Here is a 19869-nt window from a genome sequence, read left to right as displayed (position 1 = left end):
ACTTAAAAGTGATGGATGTAATGATTCGAACCTGTGAGTTCATTTGCAAGCTTGCTAACTTATTAAAGCGGTCAAACTCATCACCTTCCTAATTGAACGTTTACAAAAAAAGTTCTGAAATTCATCCCATGTGAGAGATTTTGTTTTCAAATCCCACGACCAGGTAAGTGCCTTGCCTTTCAAATACCATTGCACGGTAGTTAATCTTGTTTGGTCATTAAAATTATATACGTCAAAATGACTTGTCCATCTTTCAACCACGAATAAACATGATCCGCATGCTTCTATTTTATCTCCACATCTTGTAATTCATGATAGAGTTTACAAGCGTACCCATGTAACCATCCATGTCTCTCAATTGTTGAACTTCAGTCTCATGATTCTTCTTCGTCCATTTCCAAATCATCTTGGGGAGGCTTTATATCACAACCAAAGCTTTCTTGAAGTAAGGTGGAATGGGCAATAGCAAGAGCAAATGCTAGCCTTGGCATCAAATGTTTCTTTAACACTAGCGTGAATGTAGGTGCCGCACGACAGGTATGGATTCTTTAGAGCATGTATGAAAGTGCACACACAACGACAAGCTTCTCGTAAAGCCCATCGTGTTTTCAGCATTGGATACATACCGTGACACAATAGCATACTCTCCATCTCCCTCTCTTAGGGAAAGATCTACGCTCTAGCTTTGCATATGTATCTCTGCTTTGGGTAAGTCTTGTATCCCCCACCACAAATTATGCATAAATCCACCGACCTCAGTCCAAGTATGTCCTCGCTTCTTCCATGCTTGTTCTTCCACTTTCATTGCCTCAATCTTCTCTTCCTCCTGCATGTGAGCACCTGCATAGATATTAGACATCAAGACATAGGTTGTAGCATCCTTTTCATCCAACCGTAATGCATGTTCAAAGGCCCATCTTCCAAGCTCTATATTACCCCACTTTTGACAAGCACCCAGCACAGTATGCCACACAACAAGATTAGGTTGGAAAGGCATCTTCTCCACCATTGCTACCACCTCATCTAACTGACCTGCACGGCCAAGGAGATCAACCATACAAATGTGGTGCTCAATGGTTGGAGTGATGCCATAATCTTTGCTCATGGTCTCTAAGTACTTCTGGCCCTTTTCTACTAGACCCGTATGACTGCATACAGTAAGAACACTAAGGAATGTGACAGCATTTGGCTTTATGCCGTCTCCACTCATTCTTTCCAGCATATTGACCACAATTTTACTTTCTCCTAACTGAGCATATCCTGCAATTAATGCAGTCCATGAAACCACATTTCGAATTGGCAGGTTGTCAAACACTTCCTGCGCTTTCACAAGTGACCCACATTTGGCATACATATCGACCAAGATGTTGCCAACAAAAGGATCTTTTTCCAATTCCTGTTTGGCAATCTCAGCATGTATTTCTTGGCCCTTGTCTGTGGCTCCTATGCTGCCACAAGCTTTCAAGCTGCAAACAAACGTGACCGTGTTTGGAGGAACACCTTCTAGTTCCATCTGCTCAAAAAAATACACTGCTTCCTCACCCAGCCCATTTTCAGCATATCCTGCAATTAGTGCAGTCCATGAGACTACATCTCGAACTGGCAGCTTGTCAAACACTTCTTGTGCTTTTGCAAGAGAGCCACATTTAGCATACATATCAACCAACATACTACCAACAAAAGGGTTTTTTTCCAACTTTTGTCTAGCAATCTCAGTGTGTATCTCTTGGCCCTTGTCTATGGCTCGTATATGGCCACAAGCTTTCAAGCTAAAAACAAAAGTGACAGGATCTGGGTAAACCCCTTCCTGTTGCATTTGTTCAAAACAGTTCAGTGCTTCCTCAACAAGCCCATGTCCAGCATATCCAACAATTAGGATGTTCCACAATTCTACAGCTCGAACTTGTAGCTTGTCAAAAACCTCCCGTGCTTTTGCAAGCAAGCCACATTTTGCATACATGTCGACCAGGGTCTTGCAAATAGAATGATCCCTTTCCAATTCCTGTCTGGCAATCTCAGCGTGTACTTCTTGGCCCTTCTCTATGGCTCCTATGTTGACACAAGCTTTCAAGCTGCAATTAAATGTCACGGCATTCGGACAGATACCCTCTAGCTGCATCTTTTCAAAACAGTTCAGTGCTTCCTCACCAAGCCCGTGTTCAGCATATCCTGCAATGAGTGCAGTCCACAAGACCACATTTTGAACTGGCAGTTTATCAAAAACTTCCTGTGCTTTTGCAAGAGAACCACATTTGGCATACATATCAACCAAGGTGCTGCCAACAAAAGGATCTCTTTCAAATTCTTGTCTTGCAATCTCGGCGTGTATTTCTTGGGCCTTATTTATGGATCCTATAATGCCACAAGCTTTTATACTGCAGACAAATGTGACAGAGTTTGGAGAGATGCCCTCCAATTGCATCTGTTCAAAACAGTTCAATCCTTCCTCGCCAAGTCCATGTTCAGCATACCCTGCAATTAGTATGTTCCATGATGCTACACCTCGAATTGGCAACTTGTCAAACAGTTCCTGTGCTTTTGCAAGAGAACCACATTTGGCATACATGTCCACCAAGGTGCTGCCAACAAAAGGATGTCCTTCCAATTCCTGTCTAGCAATCTCAGCGTGTATTTCATGGCCCATATCTATGGCTCCTAGGCTACAACAAGCTTTCAAGCTGAAAACTAAAGTAAGAGCATTTGGTGAGATGCCTTGGAGTTGCATTTGTTTAAAACAGTTCAGTGCGTCCTCACCAAACCCATGTTCAGCATATCCTGCAATTAGTGCAGTCCATGAGACTACATTTCTAACTGGCAGCTTGTCAAACACTTTCTGAGCTTTTGCAAGCAAGCCACATTTGGCATACATGTCAACCAAGGTGCTGCCAACGAAAGGATCTCCTTCCAAGTCCTGTCTGGCAATCTCAGCGTGTATTTCTTGGCCCCTATCTATGGCTCCTATGCTGCCACAAGCTTTCAAGCTGCAAACAAATGTGACAGCATTCGGAGAGATGCCCTCCAGTTGCATCTGTTCAAAACAGCTCAGTGCTTCCTCACCAAGCCCACATTCAGCATACCCTGAAATTAGTGCAGTCCATGTGACTACATTTCGAACTAGCAGCTTGTCAAGCAACTCCTCTGCTTTTGCAAGCAATCCACATTTGGCATACATGTCAACCAAGGTGCTGCCAACAAATGGATCTCTTTGCAATTCCTGTCTGGCAATCTCAGCATGGATTTCTCGGCCTCTTTCCACATCTTTCAGCCTAGAGCAAGCCTTCAGTAGGGCCACAAACGTATACTTGCTGGGATGTACAGACTCTTCTTGCATTTTCTGGTACAGATTGAGGGCATGCTGTGATTCTTTACGCTCAACAGTACCTACGATGAGAGAAGTCCAGCAATGCTCATTCCTGTCAACCAACTTAATAAAAGCTTTCTGAGCATCACACACGCTTCCACATTCCACGAACATTGGGACAAGGTAGTTACCAAGAGATCTGTGAGCTTCGAGCCCACTTTTGCACATATAGACGTGCAAGCGCTTGGCAAACGATAGAGTTCTCCTTTTTCTGCATTTCTGTAATATACATATACAGTTCTCAACCGAAGGAAGCTGGGGTATCTCTTCCAAAGAAGTGAGTGCCTCCTCTAAACTCAGGATCTCCAAACCACTGTTCTCCTCAACTTCTTGCACGATAGATTGTATTTCAGAGCTAAAACTGGCCTTGCAATTGCTGTCACGTTCTACAGAGTTTGATAATGCCTGGTCACTGGAGGATTTGGCCCTGTGCATGCTGTTGCTGGCGGATTGCTTTTTCTCACACACAGTCGACCTGAACCGTACATGTCGTATATCCATAGCGTTTTTGCTTGAATTCTGGAGCCCTTAGGTTCTTGTGCTCGCACGTACTTGCAGTTTTGATTGCCCCAGGATCAAGCATAAGCGCTCTGTACTATCTGCGAAGCATAACCACCATGGAGACCACATGACATTGAAACCTGTCCTGCAGTACCTGGACGGCCTTTTGGTTTGAGGTGCTTGGAATAGAGCGATCCTTCGTGCCCTACGTGCTTAATCCGGCCAAGGCGATATCCCAAGGGCCCCCAGCGCCTTCGAGCTCCTGCAGGTCGATGCTGTGTCCAGAGTGCATCTGCTCCTTTTCTTTTAACGTCTTGCAATGCCATAGATGGAAATGGCGCAGCCCAACAACAATTTTCCAGATTCTCCACTAAAAAATGACATTAATAGACGCATCTATATCTATACTTCTATACTATCTATATCTATACTTCTATCTATGCTATTCCTTAAGGAAAGGTTTGAAATGGAAGAACCTCAGCTCCGCCACGTGCACAAAATCTGAGGTTCGGGAGCTCCAGGGAGCCTTGGCGAAGGTGGGAGGACGTTCGGGAGCTCCAGGGAGGAGGTTCGGAATTTGGGGGGAGCTCAGCACGGCTAGCGTGACATGTCGACATACAATTCGCCCACGGTTAGGCCAGCTACAGCAAGCTCAAGCACGCGCGCCATGTGTCAAAGCGAGACTCGCCCACGGTTTGCCTAGAGCGCACAGCCAGCAGTCAGTCTACTGAAGCAGACTGCAGCAGTCAGTCTACTGGTTCCCGTGTCTCAGCACACTAGAGCAGTCTGACAAGCTGTTAACGTGGAGAGAGAGAGAGAGAATTATATATATATATATATATATATATATAGTGTAGAGAGAGAGAGATAAAGAGAGAAGCGAGAGACGAGAGAGAGAGTAGGGTGCGGTAGGCCCCCCAAGGTGAAAGAGAGCATTGATAATCCTGTCTGTTGCCATTATTCTAAATGTAGGTGTTGTGCATCTATCGTAAGCAAGCGAGTACAGAATTAGTTTATGTGTTCTACAAATAATCCAACATTAACAAAGAACAAACTTGAAGTAGCGACTTTCTTCTTTATGAAATTTGCAGAACTATGAAGGATTTCCTTTGTTGTAAAGTTTCCTCCTTTTTTTCTCATAAATTAAAAAAAGAGAAATACCTGATTATAAATTAAGCTGACAATAGCAAGTCCGTCGAACAGACGTGTGTGGTTGAGTATTCCCTTCTTGCGAATACCTCGACACGGAAACAAAAAGAAGAATTTAGAATATGCAAAAGCAATTTATTAAAAAAAACATCAGATGGAAAACCTATTTATATATATATATATATATGTATATATAATTTATATAACCATACATAGTGTGGGCGGGGAGGCAGCGTGCTTCCTTCTTCAAAGAGTTATAATCCGAGGGAACGGGCCCTTCCCCGTGCACTGAAGTTAAAATCGCCGAGAGTATTAGCGCCGAGATTGAGTATCGCGACTTATGTAGGAGACTAATATATTACCTAGATCTCAATGAGCGTATCTGTACTCCAAGTCGAGCGTCGTCCAAGTTCTTGTACAAACCAACCATATGCATCTATAATACGTTTGAAATAGAAACAAAGTCAAAATACGATATCATTAGACAATAAATTATTAATCTAGCTTGTAACGGGATTTCTTCGATCTTTTAAAAAAAGTAGCTTGCACGGATCAGTCGCACACTTGAAATTAGTCAATCCACTATCTTGACTTAAATTACTCACAAGTTGATGATACATTTTGTTTAGTGTATTAGAACTTATTTATTGAAAACTCGAGAATTCGTAACTTTAGGTCATAACTTTTTTTGCTTTTTAAATACTTATGAATTCAATGTAAACATAGAATATAGGATCAACTAGCATGGAATGACTTTGTATATTCGATTTGCCTTTATTACATCAAAAAATTAATTTGGGATCATGTCGTATCCCATCTCTTGTAATGGTCGCATACATATATCAAGCTTGATTCTCCTCGATGAAAATAGATTGCATGAACTCTGTAGTGATATGCGGTCTTTTGGATGTTATTTAAGCATCCTTTGGAAAATGTATTGGACTAGTTTAACATCTCTTCTTGACCATTGTGCTTGGTCTGTGAGAATCTGTAAACTGGGTACATATTTCGCTATGTAAAGGCTGATTTTACAAAGCTCTGAGAATATCCAACCTAGAGAGAAAGTGTCCAAAGCAGATGTCCAAGGTTTTTTTGTAGTACCATGATATAGCTCAGGAGCTAGCCAACCCATTTTGCCAAGTCTCTCTCTTTCGAGCTGGATTCTATTCTTGTACGTAGTATCTTCCTCATTAGAATGTTTGGCTAACAAGTTCTCCTTTGAATTTATTACATATGTAGCGCGTCCCCAGTCACAAATACCAATCCACATTCGCATAGTAGTTGCATAGTCCAGAAGGACATTTCCATTGTGCAAATCATTGTGGATCCAAAACCTTATTCGTGCAGCTTCTGAAGGCCAAGGCAAAGAGCAAAAGAAAGTTCTGGTACGAGAATCACAACCTGTTCTATGTTATTTGCAGGAATTTGCTTTGTATCTAACTTAGGCTTGCAATGCATGAATCTTTTTTTGCTTTCTTTGAAAAATATGTAGTGTCCCTCCATTAAAATATGGCATGAAATTCCAATGTGGTGCACTTATTGACATAGCAATTGGTCGAACCAAGATGCTATGTTTAACTTGCATTGTTGATTCTTTCATGAAAGTAGACTCTCTTTTCTCTGCATTGCCTTTAAAACTCTTTGCTACATAATAAGCAATCGGTACTCCTTTGATTCTTGTTAGGAAAAGTTGCCCTTCAGACCCAGCACCGAATTTTTTATCCTTATATATTTCATATGCATTATCTTGCAGCTAGGCAGTATAGGTTGCTGTAGGAAAAGTCATAGCAATACTGTCCACTTGTTGCATAGAAGCATTGTTCGATGTATTTATTCTGGCACGTGCATATTCCTCGGTTGGATTTGGACCAATCTTCTTCTTAGCTAGGGCGTACAAATTGCTCGTATACCGTGAGCTTTTCTTTGTTTCCACATACTATGCCAAGCCAAATGCTTCTCATTCGAAGATAGCGATTCATCTACATATTGTGCATGATATGTGATGTTTCCTATGATGGTCATCACATGCTTTTCCAATTCTTTTGACCAGGCTACATCTGTGAATATGTCTTTTACTTGATCTCGTATCTTTGACACCTCTTTGATTTTATTTAGCCTTTGCATCACATGTTGTTTGAATACATCTAAGAGAGTGTCATTGTCCCTGATTTTTTCAATCATTGTCTTGTCCATGTGTGCGACGAGTAAGAGTACTTCTCTTTGAATATAGGCAAAAAGCCTCTTCAATTCTTTGGAATGTTCCTTGGTTGCCATGTCAATACGTTTAGCACGTCCTAAACGAAAGCAAAATACAAAGTTAAGAGACAAAAATTTTAAAATTATGTGACAATATTATAATTGCAAAGTCAAGATCATGCCAATATACCATATGAGCAGATCCTTGCGGAAATACCCCAAGGTACAAAGTTGATATTGTATAGTGAACTTAACAAATATTTAAAAAAATTTACGTTGGAAACATGATTAAACAATATACCATTTGAGCAAAACCTTACGAAAATACTCCAAGGTACAAAGTTGACAACATGTGTAAAAACATTATGATGCATCTATAATCTTTCTTATTATGGGTTTTAAGGTAATTAAGACAACATCAAACAATATACCATATGAGCAGATCCTTGCGGAAATACCCCAAGGTAAAAAGTTGATATCGTACAATCAACCGTCCATTCGTCCTCAACAATCATGTTACATTGAGAATGACTTGGGAGAGCATTGTAGGTAACTATCTCTTCCTCCCTTTGAATTTTCGTCAAAGTTTTTCGTCCGTCAAGTTCCCTCCGCACCCCTTCTCGCGCCCTCCCCCTCTCAATCCCCTCCACCTCCCCTCTCACCACCCTCCTCCCTCGCCTCCCACCCCCACACCCCCCTCCTCCTCCACTGTCTCGGTGGTGATGGTTCGCCCACACCCCCCTTCCCCAAAAAAAAGACCTAACCCTAAAATTAACGTAACCACTAACCTAGGCTAGGTTAGGTTAGGGTCAACTAGTTAGGTTAGATTAACTAGAGTTAGTTCGTTTAGGTCAAATTCAAAAATTTTATCATGTCGAAAAAATGGCCAATCAATATACCATACGAGCAAAACCTAATGGCTTTTCATCTCTAGGCTTGAATTAGAGGTTATATGACTTGAGCGACGAATTACTAGTGAAGAAGATTAGAGCAGATTGTGGTCGGTGCAAACCTGAATTTGCATGAAAATGTTTTTTGTGAAAGCCATTGTGTGTGATGAGCATTCAATCAATCATCGGAGCTTCGGATATCCTTTCCAAGAATTTCAAGTCATCTCATAGCCCTCTCATAAGGATTTCAAGCCCCCTATCGTAACAAATTTTAAGTCCCCATCTTCAAGGATTCCAAGTCCCATACCACAAGTTTGTGTCTCCATGAGTGTGACACTCCAACAGCCGGCATCTAGTAGCAGGAATGAGACATTTGAGAGACAAGCAAGACGCAGAATTAGAAGGAGATAAAAATCAAATATCTGAAATGCCAGCTCCATTCTAAAAGCTGTACTCGTTTGCACATGGCCTCGATGTCGTTCTCATGATTGTAGGTTCAGTTGGCGTGTCGATGCCACAATCTATTTCCAAATAATGAATACCAGGGAGTATTCAAAAAAACAAACAAGTGAATACAAGAGGTGATGCTTCTCTGAAGACTTTGGATTCATGCCTTCTACTTCGTGACAACAGAGAAGAGGTAGACAATTTTGAATACAAAGCTGCAATGCGAGCTTGACAGAGCTGGAAATAATGGATGATGGGGAGATAGATTTTTATGATCACTACGTATGGTGGCCTTGTGAAAGCCAGGTTTGCAGTCAAGCAATACATCAATTGGAATACATGAGGTGCATGACTGATTGCAAAGATGGATGACCTCGGAGGAACAACGATGGTCGATAGCTTCTGACGAAGAAGGTCAAAGAAGGTCTTCAACTCCTCTCCCTCCTCTTCCAATGTGTAGAGGTTGTTTCAACAAATAATGTCGAAGAGGCTAACACTATCATTCCTAAGCTCAATGAGATCTCCTCCCCCCTCCTCTGCTTCCCCTCCCTCTCCCCTCACTCCTCCCCCTCTACTCTCTTCACCTTGCTCTCACCCACCCTGCTGCACTCCTGCTTCGCAACATGTCATGTAATAGCAAGGCATATACCCAGCGAGCAATAGCTCTGACTTGCTCAACTACATTCAATGATGGCTTCTCAACCTCTAATGCAGCTACAATTGTTCAATGAGGGGGCTTAATCGAACACGTCGTTGGACCTCAAAAAAAGAGCTTCTACTTATAGCAGCAGTTGCATGTGATTCTCCCTGTCATCCAGCCTACAACTCTCTCCATCCATCAATTTTCATCTCCTCCTCTTCTAGTCTAGAGATCTTTGTGTCCTGTAATTGTGCCTCTCTTCCTGCCTACAGTGCTTTCCAAGTAGGAATCTTGATAGTGCAGGGATTGCAGATGAAATACGAGGGGTGGAAACGGCAAAAACAAAAGTGAGAGAATCATGACAGTGTAGTCACCTCTCGCTGAGAGATTCCCACAAGCAACCCCTTCCGGACGAACCATCAAAACTCCAAGCGAGCACGAAACTCTCCATGCTATCACTGGGTTTATCATCGTAGGACTCAAAAGCATGACTCAGGTCATGGAGAAGGCTATCAGAAGCCTTCAAGAGGAGGGAAATTTTAGTGAAGTTCTGGCACTTGAAGGATCCAGAGAAGCTAATCCAAGTAGAATCTTTAGGGGCACTTGAGAGTGCTCTCAATGGAAGTAGAATGGAAGAGGGAGAGAGAGAAACAGAGAGCCACACAAGTTTTTGGTGGGTGTATTGTACATAACCGGGGTAAAGGTACAGTGACCTTTAACCCCCACAACCTCCCACTTAAAGGACAATGTGCCTTTAAGGGAGAACAACCAGTGAGCATACTATCCAATGCCCATCAATGCATGACAATACTCAAACCGCTGACTAGGTAGACTCTTCATCAGCATATCTACAGGATTATCATCTGTATGAACCTTGACAAGCTCTATGCGCTTGTCCTCAAGTACCTCCCTGATGAAATGGTACCTGACCTCAATGTGTTTGGTCTTTGCATGAAAGACCGGATTCCGTGCTAGCTGAATAGCACTCATGGAATCACTATGCAATGTCGGTACACTTGTATGAATGCCCAAATCTCCCACCAGCCAATCAAGCGATATAGCCTCCTTGCAACCCTCTGTGGCTACAACATACTCAGCCTCTATGGTAGACAAAGCAATGCACTTCTATGCGTGAGACATCCACGACACTGCACCACCTGCAAAGGTGAACACATAACCAGAAGTGGATCTCCTACTATCCACATGCCCTGCATAGTCTGAATCTGTGTACCCAAGTACACGCATGTCTCCTCTACCAAAGCAGATGCACATCTCCTTGTTACCCTTCATGTACCTCATGATGCACTTAACTGCCTCCCAATTCGTCTTTCCTGGATTAGCCATATACCAGCTAACAACTCCCACTACAAATGCAATGTCTGGTCTAGTAGCTATCATAGCATACATAAGACTCCCAACCTCTAATGCATAAGGAACCTTGGCCATCCATGGCCCTCTCCTCATCTGATTTAGGACTATCTGTATGACTTACTTTCACATATGGAGGCAATGGAGTACTCACTGCCTTCCCCCCCTCCATATTAAAATGCTGCAAAACTTTTGTAACATACTCCTTCTATGAAAGCCAAAGGAGTTTTCCTACTCCGATTATGCGTGATGCACATACCAAGAATATGACCTGCAAGTCCCAAATCCTTCATATCAAAGGCCTCATGCAACTTGGCCTTTAATGCATCTAGCTCATAAGTATTCTTGCTAGCCAATAGCATATCATCCACATATAGTGCCAGGAGTATCAGGCTATTATCCTTAGTCCTTTTAGTGTAGAGGCAGTGATCAATTTCACTCCTTCTAAAACCCTAGGACCAAATGAAAGCATCAAACTTCAGATACCATTCTCTAGGCGCTTGCTTAAGACCATAGAGATCTTTGCCCTTTTCTTCAAAGCCTTCCGGCTGCACCATGTAAATTTCCTCATGCAGATCCCCATGCAAGAAAGCTGTCTTGACATCCATCTGCATAAGCTCCATATCCTGCTGCCACTAGTCCAAGCATGCATCTAAGTGTGGTCATCTTCACAACCGGAGAGAATATCTCATCAAAGTCCACACCCTTCTCTTGCTTGAACCCTTTAGCGACCAAACGGGCCTTGTACCTAGGCACATCATCACCTGTGACCTTCATCTTGTAGACCCATTTACATGGCAATGCTTTCTTTCCATGTGGCAAAGAAACCAAGTCCCAAGTCTTATTCTTCATAAGTGAACTCGTCTCTGATTGCATAGCATACTCCCACTTGCATTGATCCTCATGCATCATAGCCTCTCTGTAGCAAGAAGGCTCCTCGCAATCAGTAAGCATCACATAGTCTACCCATGGAACAAACCTATCAGGCAGTGTAGACACTCTAGATGATCTTCTCAAGGGCATTTCAGCTTTCTGTCCCACGTGCATATCAGCCACATTTGGCTCATCATTTCCACCAATAGATGATCCATCATCTACCCTTGATTGTATACCTATGGGAGTACTTGGTGGTACCATTTCTTGCACACATTTGGTGCATGGACAGGTTGCTGTCTATCAACATATGCAGGTGGATTCACATCCTGGAAAGTGATTCTCCTCATTTCCACATCCCTCATGGGTGCCTTACGCATCTTCTTCTCATTGAAGGCTACATCATGGCTGCGTATGATCTTCTTTGCTTCTAGATCCTAGAGACGATAGCCCATCTCTCCACTTTCACCATAACCCAGAAAGATGCATTTCCTAGACTTAGGATCTAGCTTCTTTCGAAGCTCTTTTGGCACATGTGCATATGCCTCACACCCAAATATACGCAAATGAGAGTAAGAGGGCTTCTTGCCACTCCATGCCTCTTCAGGAATACCACCATCCAAACTCTTACTAGGTGATCTATTGATCACATGCACTGCCGTCTTCATTGCCTCAGCCCAAAAACCACCAGAAAGACTTGCATTGCTTTCTTGAATGGTATGGTTCATCTTTTATGCAAGTGGATTTCGCTCTAGAGTATGAGGGGATGTGAGCTCCCTCTTAATCCCACGTGTATCATAGAAATGCTGAAAGTCATGAGAGAGATGCTCTCCACCATTATTAGTCCGTAAGCATTTAAGTGTTCTACCTGACTGATTCTCAACCAAGGCCAGCCATTTCTGAAATACTTGGAACACATCACTCTTCCGAGCTATAGCATTAGCCTACACTTTCCTAGTTGCATCATCAATGAATGTCACATAGTATTCAGCCCCGCCTAATGACCGTGTAGGCATGGGATGACATACGTCTGAATGCACCAAATCAAGCTTTTCAAACTCTTTCTTTCCCCTTCTTTTATGGGCTGATTTAGTTTGCTTCCCATAGAGACAGTGCTCACAAAATACAAAATTAGAGAAACTTAAATGTGGTACATGACCCAAACGGCATAAGATTTTCATCCCATTTTGGCTCATATGGCCCAACTGGCAATGCCATAAAGAAGTGCTTGGCTGCTCAGTTATTGCAACAACATGATCAAACACCCCTGATACATGTAAGGGATACAAAGTCCCACACTTGGCACCCCTGGCCAAAAGCATATAGCACTTCTGAATTTTCCAACTCCCAGAACCAAAGATGGTCTGAAAACCAGCATCATCTAGCTGACCCGTTGAAATGAGACTCTTGGTCAGCTTAGGCACATGTCTCACATTTTTCAAAATAAATGCAGACCCATTTGCAAAAGAAAACTTTGTCACCCACTCCCACTATGTCACATGCATAGTCATTTCCAAGATGTACACAACCTATCTTTCCATTGTCATAAGTGGAGAACCATTCCCTATGGGGAGTAACATGGAATGAAGCACCAGAATCTAAAATCCAATCCTGAGAATATGCATCATCTGAAGTGGTAAGCAACTCTGCAGATAAACTAGACATGAAGAGAATGTCATTGTCACTATCATGTGTGATTGCATTGATCTCCTCGATCTTCACTTTTCCTTTATTCTCCCTTGGACTCTCTTCCTTCTGATTTGCACCCCAATTTGCATTCTTTTTCTTATCCTTTTGCTTTCTTTTAAGCTTGTAGCAATCCTTTTTCATGTGGCCCTTCTTGCCACAATAGTGACACGCAATATTCCGTGCCCTGGACTTGCTACAGGACTTCCCTTTTTCTTGAAACTTCCCCCTAGACTATGATCAGCCCCTTTGCACATTTAAGGCTGCATCTTGCTTATTGCCTTCCATTGACTTCCCGTCTAATCTCCTTACCAACCACATCTTCAAAGTTCAATACTCCACCAGGTGCAGAGTTACCGATAGCAGTACAAAAAGTATCCCATGAGGATGGTAATGAGCATAAGAGAAATATTGCCCTCATTTCTACATCAAAATTCAGCTTTTGAGCTTAAAGTTGACTGAAAATGATATTAAATTCATTCAAGTGTAAAGCTATGGATACTCCCTCCATGTGCAGCTCAAACAATCTCTTCATGAGATAGACTTTGTTTGAGGTAGTCTCTTTCTCATATGTAGCACACAGCGTCCGTAGTCACTCTTTTTCTTACTCTACTCAACACCTATGCCTCATCAACGCCTCTACCCTAGGCCCTCACCATCATAATCGCTAAACACCCCCGAGCCCCTGCCATAAAATGCGCTACCCCCACTTTTGTAGCCCCCTTGCCTCGCCGCCTTTCTACCCCCTGCCTTTTTGGCTCCCTTGCAAAATGCGTTACCCCCTGCCTTCCCATGCCCTTTTGTTCCCTGACACGAACCGAGCCGTATGATCACATGGCTCTCTCAACTTCCACCCCCTTTCTTCTATTTAAGCTTCCCCCCTTGTTGGACTCTCCTCCTCACTAACTCATCGTTACACTACCCGCCAATGGACTTCCACCCAAACCCACTCTGCCATGTGCACACCACTTGTGTTCCCACCCCCGTATTAAACAATGACTCGTGTATCCTACGTGGCACATTGTACTTCCCTACTCTATGCATTGCTTATAGTTCATCCCACGTTCCCTGTCGATAAAGTCTATCTCCACCTGCCACGTCCTGACCTTCGTATGGCCTCAAAGGTACTTTGTCTTTAATGTTTTAATTATTGCAACCCCCCACCCCTTGTAAGAAAATAATACGTCTGTGCTCAATAGATAACAGGATCTCGTACACAAGAGAGAAAACAAGATAGTATGGAGAATCAAAAATTTGATTACTATAGAACTGTTACAATAGATGGCGCTGCCTCCCAACCATGCACTCCTGTGAAAGAAGCTTCGATGGTGTGTTGGAAAGAGTAGAAGACGGAGGCTGGATGCTAAGAAATCAGGGTTGCTGTAGCCAGTGATAAAATGGGCTTCACAGGCTTGCTCTTATATAGCCACCAATCGTAGTCAGTTAGGCTCAATTAGGTGACCGACCTAGTCCGGCCAAAATGGTCGACTGGGGGTCGGTCTCGAAATAGGCCATCGACCATACGATAGAATCGGTGCACAAAACAGAGCAACTAACCTATGGTCGCCATTCGGCCCAGAGCCATCCGGGATCATTTGAGGCTCCGAACGGGCCCTGCGACCCGACAGTGGGCTGCCCCGAGAAATGCTCCGTCTACCCTCAGTGCAGTCAGTCAAGGGATGCCTTCCCGCACTTGCATATAGCCTAGTTGGCGGTGTGCCAAATCTATCTCAAGCCGTCTAGCCATCAGGCCACACATGGCCCCCATCTGGTATCCAAACCAGGACCTACAGGATAACCGAGCTACTCAATTGCCTTCTCCTCATATGGGGGGGTTACAAGTAGAGTTAGCTGGTTCCCACGTAGTTACACGAGAGTGGAGCATTGATATTTAACGCCCTTTCCCCGCTTCCTTCTCTATTTTTAATTTTTACCCCTCCCCACCTCCTTCTCTATTATTTCTAGTTCTTATGTTATCCCTTCCCTATTATTTGTTTCCTACCTATTTAAATTCCCCCTTCTAGATTTTTTCTACCCTTTCCTTCTCAATCTTTCTAATTCTTATTTCTTCTAATGAAATTAACCCTCTTTTTTTTATTATTACTTTTTTCTATTTATTAATCTTATTTTTTTCTTAAGGTACATTACCCTTTCATTTCTTTTTTCCTTGTTTCTTTGTTAAATTAAAATAGTTATATTTCGTTCCATAGTTCTCCATCGATTCCCCATTTTCCCCCTTGGCTTCATTATTAATAAAAATTTCCTTATTAATTTCCCTGTACATTGATTCATAATTCTTTGCCTTTCCCTTAAAATACAAACTTACTCTAGTAAACTCCATAAATCATAGATTTACATTAAAGCTTGATAAGTTTATAGTAAAGTAATCGGTTTTATTGTGACCCCGGAGGGGTGTTAATGACACTTGTCTTCCCAACTAAAGTTTAAGTGGGTTCTCACCACGTTTTTCTTGTTGGATGGTGGCAAGTATGTAGACTCCTCTCTTCAATAAAAGTGATGCTTGCAACGACTTATCTAAGCATAACTTGTTTGTGTAGTCATGCATTCTATAAACCTTTTGCAATTTGCGCTCTTCTCAAATTTTTGTAATGTTTCATAGCAGTTTTTATTTTGTTTCCATTACCAAAATTGTTTTCATTTCACTATGAAACGGGGTTTTGTTGAGTCTTCACACACACACACACGCGCGCGCATGCACACACACATACACAAATGCGCACGCATTGGTTTTCCACAACTTTCAAACACACCCCTAGTCCCAGTTACATTACATGGGAGTAGATTGCCACTTCTCTTCCCATGCAACGGCTACACATGCAAAGAAGGTTTTTTGCCTGCTAAGGCAAGGGCTATGCAAACATTGGTGATTTTGGTCTTATTTATGGGAAGTGTGCCCAAGTGTGCCAACATTAAGGTTGGTCTTAAAGGTGATAGTTGGGCTTGGTGGTGGTGGCTGTGTCTACTTAGGGTTTGTTAAGGTTGCTAAAATAACTTAGGTAGGCTTCTTCCTTAGTGTTCAATGTGGGAGTTATGTTCATTAGGCTTGCTGGGTGGTAGCTATGTGTATTCTTAGGCTTATTTGCAGTTGTGTGTATTGAGGGGAGGTGATCTCTTGATGGTTCTACCTCAATACACACAACCTTCCCTATGTGGAGGTTGGTGGTGAGAATAAGAAGGATCCTCTCCAAACATGAGTTTTCGGTATTGGGTCTTGTTTTTCTAGCTGGTGGTGGCTTTGTGGTTTTATGACTCTGCTTGGTGGCGGTTCTGTGGCTTCATCATTTGAGTTGGAAGCGGCTCCTTGATATTGATAGGAGTGGACGTCTAGACCACTATGTGTTTTGTTAGTCTTGGTGACTCTTTGGCTTCATGTGGATGCTTCTTCCTCTTCGTCTATTGATGTTTACAATTCTTGCATGAAGGGTTTTCCTTTGGCTCTATCAACAACTTTCTTGGTGGTTTTCTGGCTTCATCTAGATGCTTCTTTCTTTGACTATCAAGGTTTGTAGTCCTTGCATGAAGGTTTTTGCTTTGGCTGCAGCTAGCATTCCTTTGGCTCTAGCAGCGGCTCTCATAGTGGGAGTTTTGAATAGAAGGTTCTCCTTTGTTTGCGGCTGTGGAAGTGGTGGGTCTGAAGGGACCATTTTTTGCATGAAGCTATTCCCCTTTGATCTTGGCAATGACTCTTTGATTGGATAGTTTGAAAGGAAGCTTGTGGTTTCGTCTTTCTATGTCAGGTGCACATTTTGCAATATTGTTGGCCTATGGATCCGCATGAGTGAAGTACATGTTTTCTGGCTCTATTCTTTGGGCGAGTGTCTGGTTCTGATGGTGTGCCTTGTATCTGGAGGGTTTGAACTTTAGTGGAAGTACCACCTTTGCATGAGATTGTTATGTGGAGGTAAGGATTTGAGATCGAGTCTTGGAGCTATAATGGTTGGATCTTTTTGTTTGGTCATGCAAGGATTTGATGATAGTCTCGTGATGCGATTGTTGATAGTTTTATCTTTCGATTGTTGGAATTAATGGTTGAACACCAGCACTATTAGCATTTTTGAGATAATCTAAAGGTTGGGTGGTCATTTTCTGCAATCTCAATGTCCTTGGGCTTTCTTTATGTCATCATAATCTAAAGATTTCCAAAATTTTATGGTTGGGGTATAGTGTTTTGATTGGATGGTGGCAGCGATAGGCCCCATGTTAGACGTGATTTTTTATTGGCTTTTTTTTTGCTTTCTAGAGTATGTTTCTTTATGCATGTAGGATTTGTGGTGTTGTCGATCTATAAGAGCCAACTCCTTCAATTTGTAGTTGTTTATTGATCAGGTTTGTGATAAGGTCCCCTCATAGATAGAGATAGATATGTTTGCTTTGCCCTATCTAGATATCGACATGGGGTTTGTCCTATGTGCGAGATATAGTAATGGTGCACCATGGTAGGCTTTTTGATTTGAACGTGCATGTCTTCTTGCCTTGAACTGAAGCTTTGTGGGAATAAAGGAAAGTATCCAATTTTGCTTGTCTTCTTCCCTTGAACTAAATCCTGTGGGAATAAGCAAAATATATGATTTTGTCTATTTGGAATCTTGCATGATGCCTTCAATTTCAACATGGCATTGCTCCATTCAATATCGTTGCTTTGCTAGTTGAAGCTTGTGGGAAGGGAAGGCTATAAGTTTATTTGGATTTAGATTCATGTGTGTCCCTTTTCATTCTCAGTAACTATTCTTGGGTTCAATATGGGTCTTCATAAAATAACCACTATCAATAAGGATAGTGATTGTGGTCGAAATCCTGTGTGGTGAATTCCATTTCAATTTTATTGTTTGTAACTGCAATCATTTGACTGAGAAGGTGTAGGTAGCCTTTGCAGTGTAACTCTATGCCCAAATCCTTGCATGTGCAATGAATATGCTCAGATGGTGCAATGTCATTGCCTTTGTGATTTGAGTGGCAAAAATTATGACGTTCTGTCTATTTGCAACCTTGCATGATGTCTTGGATTTCAATTTGGTATTGCTGCATTCAATATGGTTGTGTCGGTTGTTTAACTCTTGGCTTGCTGCATTGTCCTGAAGCTTCTAGGAAGAAAAGGCTAGAGGATTGTGTGCATGTAGATTTTTTTATGGTCCTTTGTATTCTATATAATCCTTTGGAATTTGATATGTTGCTGCTTCATTTGATATGATCCTACATAGATAGAGATTGGTATGCGAGGTGATGTATTCCAAAGGACATTTTATGCTTGCTATTTGGAATGTGACCTTTAGTTTGCATTCTTTATTTCTGTAATCATTGGACTCACAAGCTGTAGCATGCTCGTCTTTGAAATTTGCCTACTTGCTTGCACTTGGAATGGTTCTATTTTGTATTCTCATGTAGACATGGATAATGCAGATGTAATGCAAACTGACCAATGCATTGGAATTTGAAGCTTTGATACTTCTACCTCCTTTGCTTGCAAATGTAGAGATAAGTGAATGGTTGGAGAAAAGGTTAAGATATTGATGTGATCCGACCTGTGGACATTCCCTATGGTATCTTATAAATTCCTATGTAATTAAATGGACTGAATTGCCCATGCTAATCTTCGAACTGAAATTTCAAAGTGCTGATGTTGAGCATGTCAATGCTTTAACTAAGAATATGAATTCCTTATGTTGACATTCAAAGTGAAAATCATTTGAATTGCTTACATCGTATCCAATTCTTCCATAAGTGTGAGAAGGTTGTTTACAATACACCAGTGAAGGCATGTGCTAGAGACCCTTGTAGTGGAGATTGTCATGTGGTCCAGTGTCCAACACCTTTAAGCAGTCCTATCATGCTAGCAAAAACTTCAGTCAAGCATTGAAGTTCTAGTAGTAGTAGGCATGGGTCGTAGCTGAAGAAAGCAGTGAAGTTAGTAGCTCCTTTCAAGAAAAGGATGCCTAAATGGGATGAAGGTAAGGGAATAATTACCTTTGAAGTCTTTTCTAAAAGAAAATTGCTAAACATTATGAAAGCAAAAAGAACTGAGTGACGCCTTCGCTTAGGCAAATTTCTGATTTGGGTTAGGGCAAAAAGCAAATTGAAGCATGCTTGTTATCGTTGAGAATACCTTTTTGCACAATGTTTTGGATTCAATCTAGTATTGCTGCACACTCTTTTTTAATATGGCTACATGGAAGCATGATAAACATCATGGAAAACATTAACAAAGCATAGGGTGCACTGCCACAATTCCTCAACGACGACGCGTGCATACCTGTAGGCATCAAACGAAAGATGGAGTATAGGCATTATTATATGAGTGGTTGTGTTTGCCCTTTGCTAACAATGAAAGCAAGATGGTGCTAAATAGCGAATGGGATAGACATGTCAAATCATTGCAAGAAATCATTGCAAGACATCAAGTGTGCAAACATTCCGCAGACTGCTATGATCGATCAAGATGACGATGATGAGCATTTTGAAATAGACACCCTGGTCCATGGGTTGTACACCACACATCAAGGAGTTGACTACAACAATTCCATCACACATGTCGCACCATGTGAAGAACATTCACAACTAAGCCTATTTAAAGATGCATTCTGTGAAGAGATGTCATTCCCAACATTGTTCTTTGGCAAACAGAGATCTTACCACATCTTGTGTTCCCAAAAACTATCAAAAAATTGCAAGGTGGGAATTATTAAATGCCGATAAAAGATTTGCAAGAAAATTTGAAAACTTATTCTTCCATATAATGAAGA

General features: G+C 41.9%; 1 protein-coding gene across 1 annotated transcript; it reads right to left on the bottom strand.

Moving 5' to 3' along the window:
* Positions 1-205: 205 nt before the first annotated feature.
* LOC147906234 (pentatricopeptide repeat-containing protein At4g39530-like) lies at positions 206-4453 on the bottom strand. Its single transcript, XM_087377283.1, has one exon. It carries the CDS (start codon positions 3860-3862, stop codon positions 680-682), a length of 3183 nt encoding a protein of 1060 aa, XP_087233409.1. The 5' UTR covers positions 3863-4453; the 3' UTR covers positions 206-679.
* Positions 4454-19869: the final 15416 nt, after the last annotated feature.

The sequence above is a fragment of the Dipteris shenzhenensis genome, chromosome 1, assembly GCF_047967505.1.
Source record: "Dipteris shenzhenensis isolate YYH24624 ecotype China chromosome 1, Dip_SZ_1.0, whole genome shotgun sequence".
NCBI lineage: Eukaryota > Viridiplantae > Streptophyta > Polypodiopsida > Gleicheniales > Dipteridaceae > Dipteris > Dipteris shenzhenensis.
This window is presented reverse-complemented; position numbering and strand designations above follow the sequence as displayed.

Excerpts from the sequence above, each read along its gene's own strand:
- LOC147906234 (XM_087377283.1), bottom strand. The coding sequence starts at position 3,862 with ATGGATATACGACATGTACGGTTCAGGTCGACTGTGTGTGAGAAAAAG.